The 9,094-nt window shown below is 61.1% G+C and overlaps 2 protein-coding genes across 2 annotated transcripts; both read right to left on the bottom strand.

The window, feature by feature from the left end:
- On the bottom strand, positions 1-4,961 carry LOC108534270 (E3 SUMO-protein ligase CBX4-like; the record flags this gene model as incomplete). Its single annotated transcript, XM_017879556.1, is given in 5 exon segments — positions 1-482; positions 485-656; positions 898-964; positions 3,064-3,248; positions 4,911-4,961. Coding segments are annotated over 5 exon segments (957 nt in total), but the record flags the coding sequence as incomplete, so codon positions are not given.
- LOC108534269 (E3 SUMO-protein ligase CBX4-like) lies at positions 4,324-9,064 on the bottom strand (the record flags this gene model as incomplete). The annotated part of the gene is given in 5 exon segments (XM_017879555.1): positions 4,324-6,058; positions 6,061-6,090; positions 6,093-6,546; positions 6,790-6,856; positions 8,973-9,064. Coding segments are annotated over 5 exon segments (1,587 nt in total), but the record flags the coding sequence as incomplete, so codon positions are not given.
- Between the last annotated feature and the right edge of the window lie 30 nt (positions 9,065-9,094).

Below are 9,094 nucleotides of genomic sequence, written 5' to 3'. Positions count from 1 at the left end.
CTCTTCGGCCGCCCGCTTCTTGTGGCTGGGGGAGCGAGCCTCCCCCTCGGCCACCTCGCCGGACTTGATCTTCACTGCCTGCATGCCGTTCTCCATGTATTTGCTCATCACGATCACGATGCGTCCGTTCTTGTTCTTGTTCTTGACTATCTTCATCTTGCCCCCGATCCCGTTGCCCGTCACAGCCTCTTTGGGGGCCGGCATCATTCCGTTGGGTGGGCCCTTCTCGGAGCCTTTGCCTGGAGCACCCGCCGCACCGGCCAGGGGCTTCACCGCCCCCAGGTAGCCCTTGGCCCCCGCGCCTTGCGCCCACTTGTCGGGCGGGTGGCTCTTGGCCCCCAGGTCCGGGCAGGTGGGGCTGGGCGCCTCCTTGTGGCCGCCCTGGTACTGCAGGTCGTACATTTTGGGGTCGGGCTGGTAGGGGTGGTGCTTCTTGCTGTTGAGCTGGTAGTAGTACTTGCCGCTCTTGCCCGGCGGCGGGGCTTGCCCGCCCGCTCCTTGCTGTGTGGCTGGTACTGGTGGTGCTTCTTGCTGTTGAGCTCGTACTGATGCCCCTGGCCCTTCCCCTGCGCGCCCAGATCCAGCTTGGCACGGTTGTCAGTGGAGGAGTCCTGGAGTCCGGTCAGGACATTGGAACGACGGGCAAAGGTAGGCACCTGAGGGAACGGGTGCAGGGGTGAGAGGAGGGAGGAAGCCGGCCCCACCGCATGCCGGGAGTTTCTGGAGTGTCCCAGCCCTCACCAGGTCCGCAGCTGCCTCATGGGGGGCCGGAGGTGGGAGGTCTAGTAGAAAGGAAGCAGGGTTGGGGTGCTGGGAGGAACCACCCCCCCCATCCCCGGGCCTGGAGGCAGCTCTGGTGGACGTCAAGGGGTGCCCGGGGCGGCCACGTGTATTCACCTGCACCACCAGCGGTTTGGGCTTCGGCCCTCTCTTCCGATATCCCATCAGCTGCTCCTGCCGTTCCCTGGGGGGGAGGGAACAGAGGGCAGTGCTGTTAGCCTCTGCGTCACCCCTCCCCGCTAATTCCCGAATCTTCGGTGATGGTCCCCACTTTCAAAGAGCATCTGGTAGGGCTGGCAGGACACAGAGGAATGAAGAGCTTAGGGCGGGTCAGTCCTCAGTGCCCTCAACCTTCGCAGCAACCCTCCTCTGCCCAAGAGGTCCTGGGCGAAGGGCTCCCCACTTTGATGCCCACACCTGACTCAGCACACCCCAGGCCCCACCTCTGTGCTCAGGAGGCAGAAGCTTAGGGCTGCACCTCTGGCACTCATGCCCGCAGCCTTGGACCTGTGGCTCTGTGCCAAGAGGAGTTGACACTGGGGTCCAGGGAAGACAAACCAGCCCAAGCGAGGTGTGCGCCGACCTCATCCCTCCCGTCAGAAGCGCGGGATGCTAATGACCTCATTAAGATTCCGATAACGAGTGCCTCCGGCAGAAGGGAGGGTTCTTTCTTAAAGGCCAGGCACTAAACAGGGGAGGGGCTGCGCCCTTGTTTACACAGCGGCAAATGAGCCAATTAGGGGCTGGGGCGGGGCAGGCCACCAAGGCCAGGGTCTGGCCAGGTTTGTAGCCACCTGGTGAACCCTGGGCTCCTCCCAGCTGAGCAGGTGGGCGTGGCCAGAGCAGCTAGGAGAAGCACCACCTCCTCCTTGGAGTCTGGCTCCTGGCTGCCTCCGTTTCCAAATTATTAATAAAGCCCATGGGCGGAAGCACCGGTCTCTACAGCCACCAGGCTCCTGCCTTCAGGCCAGCCTAAGGGTGATCTACAGCTGGGGCTGGATCTTCCCAGGCACTACCCAGCCCTCCACAGAAGAGTGGGATGCCTCTCTAGTGTTTGCCAAAGTTGCAGCCCATTCCTGGGCCAGAAACGGGTTCTTCACAGACTCTAGCTACCACCCCATGCCCCTTTGGACTAACCCTGGGGAGTTCTGACATGCCCCAGGGTGGGGCCAGGGCCTGACGCTGACGTTGCGTGGCATTGCAACAGCCTGTGTTTTAATTCTTCAGGGGCCCATTATGCAACGTGGCATCAGCTGCTGACATGGTTACAGGGTGGTGAACTCCCAGGTGGAATGGGGCAGGATCCCGGCTCTGGGCCCCCCTGCACTGCAGGAGGGCAACTTCCCTGCCGGGCCGGTGGCTAGCTCAGAGGGTCTACAGTTTACAGTTTTAGCGCCAAACGCGCCACAGGAAATAATGCAAAATAAAAGGGGAGGAGAGATGGAAGGCAGCGGGGTGGCCGAGCTCCAAGGGCCCCGGCTGCTCCTCCCCTCCTCGCCCTTCCCCTTCTACCCTCTCCGAAACAGAGAACCACAGCCACCGGCAAGGAACCCAGCTGCAGCAGCTGCGGCGTGAGGAGCAACCGTGCGCACGAGGGTGAGTCCCCAGAAGCAGCCACCCTCCGCCACCGGGCAGCGCCCACCCTAGGCTCTTGGGTCAAGCGCCCTTGCCTTGAGGGTGGGTGGCCCTGCCCTGCCCAACAGCCCACTGGGGTCAGGGTGGGGGGCAACCCAGCACCCTATGGAATCTACTCCTGACCAAGCTTCAATTCCCTGGGGTGTGTGGGTGCACTTTGAAGGCCATGTCAACTTTTCTCCAGCCGCCAACAGGTTAAGTTCAGTTCCATGACGTCCAGGCGGTTTCACAATGCCAGCTCCCTCAGAGCTTCACCGCGAGGTGCTGGTGCCAAGCGGCCAGTGGCTGCAGACAGCAACACCTAGGCTCCGGGGTGGGGCTCCCAGGTTGCAACAGGAGGGGCCCCTGGGGAACCAGGCACAGCCCCAAGTTCTCCGGGCAGCTGCAGGGCCACCCACACACACCCTTCCCAAAGTTCCCCAAAACCCAAGCCTGGCCTTCCCTGGCCCTGCCCCGCCCCACCCCAAGCTGCAGCAACCGCCAAGGACGCTGGTTAGAGGAGCTGGGGCCGCAGCGTGCCCATCCAGGCCGGTTAGGGAGGGGCTCCCACCAACTCCCTACCCGCCCCTTTCCTATTGCTGCGTCGCCCCTTTGCCATTCCCATATACGGTCACGGGTGGCAGGCGGTGGCTGCGTGGGGACGCTCACCTGTTCTGGAAGGCGATCAGCAGCCTGGGGTCCAGGATGTTCTCCTCCGGTTCCCACGTGTTATATCTTGCAAGGGAAAAGGGAGGGGACACGGTGTTAAAAAAAAAAAAAAAAAAAGCCAGCTTTGCCGAGGCCTCCAGGTGGGGAGTGACATAAAGCCCTACTCTGTCTTTATGAACATTTAGCTGTGGATGTGGAGGGTAGATTTCTGCAGGCCTGACATAATCCCTGATACACTGTCCCCCTCAAATAAACACGCATGGGTAGGAAGAAAGGGGAGGGGTAAGGAAAATGAAACTAGCAGTTTATTTTGCAGTTGTCAAGAATTTTAAGCATGTTACTGCGACATGTTCCAAAGCCACTTTGCTAACCAGGAAGCCTGCGTGCAAAGCAGCCGAAATGCAAAGTCGCAGTCCCCCTCCTCTCCCCAGCCCCGAGTCCCCGCGAGGGCTTCAGTCGTTCTCCATTTGACCCCTAATCCGATCACCAACAGCCAAGCGCCCCCCCACACCCCCTCGTGGCCCAGGAGCCTGCTGTCACGGGCAAGCAAACCCCAAATACTCAGCAACACAAAAATATGCCTCCGTGTGTGTGTGTGAGTGTGCGTGTGCCTGCGCGTCTATCTCCATCCGGTGCCTTCGCATTTCAAATTAAAGAAAAAAAATTCTCCACCAAAAGCGCTGCAGTGACAGTTCCCAACATTTTCTGCCTTTCTTCTTCCCCTCCCTGCACCACTAGGAGGGAGAAGGCACACAATTGCATTTTCGTCGCTTTTTAATTTTTTTTTTTTTTTTGGTTTTGCAATATGGAGCCGTTCGGGGGAGGGAAAGGGGAAAGGAGCCATTTTCTGCTGCACATCAGTCAGTGCCTGAGCCCTCCCTCCCTCCGCCGGCCTCCCCGGCTCGGCCCCGCGTCTCTCCAGCTCCTCCGGCTCCTTTTAGTGCATAAATTAGTGATGGCATTTCCCGGAGAGCGGAGCACAACACAGGGCGCCGGGCTCGGGCTCGGCGGCTCGGCTTCCCCAGTGCCTGCCACCGACTTCCCCACCCCTCCTCCCTCCATCCCCTTTACAGTCGGGCGCCTCTCGACTTCCCAGGGAGCGGGGTCACCCTCCTGCGCCGGCGCTGCGGCCCGCAAAACCAGCCCACTTTGCTGGTGCAAAGGTTCAGCACAGGGCTCGAAGGCGGAGTTGGTGGCCAGAGGGGTCTGGCCCCTCCCTGCCTCCGACGTTCCTTCTGAGCTCATCTCAAACAGCGAAAATGCACCTTCAACATCTCCATTTAATATTTACATTCAAGCAGGTAATAGTTGGAAGCTTATAGTTTAGACATTTCTAGTAGCAGCAGTTTCTAGAGAGCTCGTGTAGCCTTTTAACAAACTTTTTTTTTTTTGCACATAGAAACAACACATCCATGTGTACAGTATCAAAAAATATATACCAAGGTTACTGGTATTGCAGTTCCTGGAACGGGAAGAGGGGAGAAAATGAAGTCAACCGAAATACTGGATGGAGGGAAAAAAGGTCAAAAGAAAAAGAGTTTGTTTGATATAGAATATAACATGATCTAGAGGAAACTCCATAAATCTAGGTTTTATATTTCAATATATAAATACCTACAAATAAATATATATATAGCAGCCCAAGAGGGGTGGTCGGGCCTTTTGAGCTCAAACAATACATTTCAATAATAACACCACATACAAACGGGAGTAGAGTCAGCACTTGACAAGTTAGCACGGTTAAAATATAATACTAGAACTCTGAGGCCGGGCGCAGAGCTGCCCTGTTAGTTCCGGGGGTCCATCTCCAGCAGGGAAGCGCAGGAGAGGGCGAGCCCCGCCGGCACCGCGTGGAACGGGCCTCTGCCCGAGTCTGACAGCCGCCGCAGGGAGAACATGGTTACCTCCGCTCCGGGCGTCCTCACCCTGGGGGCCAGCCCGGGTCTCTCGAGGTTGGCGGGTTGGCGAGAGGGGAGTCCGCCCCGAGGCCCCAGGTGCTCAGCCCCCCGCCCCCCCGCGGGAATGGCGCTTCCCCTTCCGACGCCCTCCAGCTACACGGTCACGTACTCCTTGAAAGTAACGGTGAGGCAGTTCGCGGTGACGTCGGTGATAATTATATTCCCAAAGAAGGGCTTGAACTCGCTCAGCGACTCTGCAGGTTCGTCCTGGGCCTCGGCTGGAGGCTTCTCCGCCGCCGTGGTGGGCGCCGCTGCCACCGCCACGGCCGCCACCGCCGCTGACGCGGGTGTCTCGGGCTTCACCTGGAGGGAGCTGGGCGGCTCCCCGGCCGCGCTGCGCGTCTTGACGCAGCGCAAGTCTATGGGCTCATCCAGGTCCGAGTCCAGCAGGATGACCTCGGGCTGCGGGAGGGCGGCGGTTGGTGGCAGGTCGGTTGGGCGCTCGGCGGCTGGGCTGCCCCCCAGGCAGGTGGGGGTGCTGATGCTGCGCGCAGTCAGCCGCTTCTTGCAGGGCTCGCGCTCACCGTGGGTCTCAGAGAGGCAGCGCTTGCGCACGTGGGAGAGGTTCAGGCCGACGGTGTGGTGGTGGTGGTGGTGGTGGTGGTGGTGATGGGGGTGCGGGTGCGGGTGGTGGGAGGGCGGATGCGTGCTCCGGGCCGGGTCCCAGGCCAGCAGGTCGGGCTTGGTGGTGAGCTGCAGGGGCTGCTCTCCAAAGGCCTCCTTGGTCGGGGACAGCTTGCGGGAGCCGGCATCCTGGGGCTGCGGATCGCTAACCCCGGACACCTCCTCCTCCCTCCTCTTGGGCGGCGCCTCCACCTTCTTCTCCTCTGCGCCTGCCGCCTTTTTAAAGGTCCTGTCGGCAGGCGGGTGGCGCTCTTCGGCCGCCCGCTTCTTGTGGCTGGGGGAGCGAGCCTCCCCCTCGGCCACCTCGCCGGACTTGATCTTCACTGCCTGCATGCCGTTCTCCATGTATTTGCTCATCACGATCACGATGCGTCCGTTCTTGTTCTTGTTCTTGACTATCTTCATCTTGCCCCGATCCCGTTGCCCGTCACAGCCTCTTTGGGGCCGGCATCATTCCGTTGGGTGGGCCCTTCTCGGAGCCTTTGCCTGGAGCCCCGCCGCACCGGCCAGGGGCTTCACCGCCCCAGGTAGCCCTTGGCCCCGCGCCTTGCGCCCACTTGTCGGGCGGGTGGCTCTTGGCCCCCAGGTCCGGGCAGGTGGGGCTGGGCGCCTCCTTGTGGCCGCCCTGGTACTGCAGGTCGTACATTTTGGGGTCGGGCTGGTAGGGGTGGTGCTTCTTGCTGTTGAGCTGGTAGTAGTACTTGCCGCTCTTGCCCGGCGGCGGGGGCTTGCCCGCCCGCTCCTTGCTGTGTGGCTGGTACTGGTGGTGCTTCTTGCTGTTGAGCTCGTACTGATGCCCCTGGCCCTTCCCCTGCGCGCCCAGATCCAGCTTGGCACGGTTGTCAGTGGAGGAGTCCTGGAGTCCGGTCAGGACATTGGAACGACGGGCAAAGGTAGGCACCTGAGGGAACGGGTGCAGGGGTGAGAGGAGGGAGGAAGCCGGCCCCACCGCATGCCGGGAGTTTCTGGAGTGTCCCAGCCCTCACCAGGTCCGCAGCTGCCTCATGGGGGGCCGGAGGTGGGAGGTCTAGTAGAAAGGAAGCAGGGTTGGGGTGCTGGGAGGAACCACCCCCCCCATCCCCGGGCCTGGAGGCAGCTCTGGTGGACGTCAAGGGGGTGCCCGGGGGCGGCCACGTGTATTCACCTGCACCACCAGCGGTTTGGGCTTCGGCCCTCTCTTCCGATATCCCATCAGCTGCTCCTGCCGTTCCCTGGGGGGGAGGGAACAGAGGGCAGTGCTGTTAGCCTCTGCGTCACCCCCTCCCCGCTAATTCCCGAATCTTCGGTGATGGTCCCCCACTTTCAAAGAGCATCTGGTAGGGCTGGCAGGACACAGAGGAATGAAGAGCTTAGGGCGGGTCAGTCCTCAGTGCCCTCAACCTTCGCAGCAACCCTCCTCTGCCCAAGAGGTCCTGGGCGAAGGGCTCCCCCACTTTGATGCCCACACCTGACTCAGCACACCCCAGGCCCCACCTCTGTGCTCAGGAGGCAGAAGCTTAGGGCTGCACCTCTGGCACTCATGCCCGCAGCCTTGGACCTGTGGCTCTGTGCCAAGAGGAGTTGACACTGGGGTCCAGGGAAGACAAACCAGCCCAAGCGAGGTGTGCGCCGACCTCATCCCTCCCGTCAGAAGCGCGGGATGCTAATGACCTCATTAAGATTCCGATAACGAGTGCCTCCGGCAGAAGGGAGGGTTCTTTCTTAAAGGCCAGGCACTAAACAGGGGGAGGGGCTGCGCCCTTGTTTACACAGCGGCAAATGAGCCAATTAGGGGCTGGGGGCGGGGGCAGGCCACCAAGGCCAGGGTCTGGCCAGGTTTGTAGCCACCTGGTGAACCCTGGGCTCCTCCCAGCTGAGCAGGTGGGCGTGGCCAGAGCAGCTAGGAGAAGCACCACCTCCTCCTTGGAGTCTGGCTCCTGGCTGCCTCCGTTTCCAAATTATTAATAAAGCCCATGGGCGGAAGCACCGGTCTCTACAGCCACCAGGCTCCTGCCTTCAGGCCAGCCTAAGGGTGATCTACAGCTGGGGGCTGGATCTTCCCAGGCACTACCCAGCCCTCCACAGAAGAGTGGGATGCCTCTCTAGTGTTTGCCAAAGTTGCAGCCCATTCCTGGGCCAGAAACGGGTTCTTCACAGACTCTAGCTACCACCCCCATGCCCCTTTGGACTAACCCTGGGGAGTTCTGACATGCCCCAGGGTGGGGGCCAGGGCCTGACGCTGACGTTGCGTGGCATTGCAACAGCCTGTGTTTTAATTCTTCAGGGGCCCATTATGCAACGTGGCATCAGCTGCTGACATGGTTACAGGGTGGTGAACTCCCAGGTGGAATGGGGCAGGATCCCGGCTCTGGGCCCCCCTGCACTGCAGGAGGGCAACTTCCCTGCCGGGCCGGTGGCTAGCTCAGAGGGTCTACAGTTTACAGTTTTAGCGCCAAACGCGCCACAGGAAATAATGCAAAATAAAAGGGGGAGGAGAGATGGAAGGCAGCGGGGTGGCCGAGCTCCAAGGGCCCCGGCTGCTCCTCCCCTCCTCGCCCTTCCCCCTTCTACCCTCTCCGAAACAGAGAACCACAGCCACCGGCAAGGAACCCAGCTGCAGCAGCTGCGGCGTGAGGAGCAACCGTGCGCACGAGGGTGAGTCCCCAGAAGCAGCCACCCTCCGCCACCGGGCAGCGCCCACCCTAGGCTCTTGGGTCAAGCGCCCTTGCCTTGAGGGTGGGTGGCCCTGCCCTGCCCAACAGCCCACTGGGGTCAGGGTGGGGGGCAACCCAGCACCCTATGGAATCTACTCCTGACCAAGCTTCAATTCCCTGGGGTGTGTGGGTGCACTTTGAAGGCCATGTCAACTTTTCTCCAGCCGCCAACAGGTTAAGTTCAGTTCCATGACGTCCAGGCGGTTTCACAATGCCAGCTCCCTCAGAGCTTCACCGCGAGGTGCTGGTGCCAAGCGGCCAGTGGCTGCAGACAGCAACACCTAGGCTCCGGGGGTGGGGCTCCCAGGTTGCAACAGGAGGGGCCCCTGGGGAACCAGGCACAGCCCCAAGTTCTCCGGGCAGCTGCAGGGCCACCCACACACACCCTTCCCAAAGTTCCCCCAAAACCCAAGCCTGGCCTTCCCTGGCCCTGCCCCGCCCCCACCCCAAGCTGCAGCAACCGCCAAGGACGCTGGTTAGAGGAGCTGGGGCCGCAGCGTGCCCATCCAGGCCGGTTAGGGAGGGGGCTCCCACCAACTCCCTACCCGCCCCTTTCCTATTGCTGCGTCGCCCCCTTTGCCATTCCCATATACGGTCACGGGTGGCAGGCGGTGGCTGCGTGGGGGACGCTCACCTGTTCTGGAAGGCGATCAGCAGCCTGGGGTCCAGGATGTTCTCCTCCGGTTCCCACGTGTTATATCTTGCAAGGGAAAAGGGAGGGGGACACGGTGTTAAAAAAAAAAAAAAAAAAAAAAA

Source organism: Rhinopithecus bieti, unplaced genomic scaffold, assembly GCF_001698545.2.
Source record: "Rhinopithecus bieti isolate Rb0 unplaced genomic scaffold, ASM169854v2 scaffold_9899, whole genome shotgun sequence".
NCBI classification, from domain to species: Eukaryota; Metazoa; Chordata; class Mammalia; order Primates; family Cercopithecidae; genus Rhinopithecus; species Rhinopithecus bieti.
Note: the sequence above shows the minus strand (reverse complement) of the source record. Positions and strands in the feature narration are given on the sequence as shown.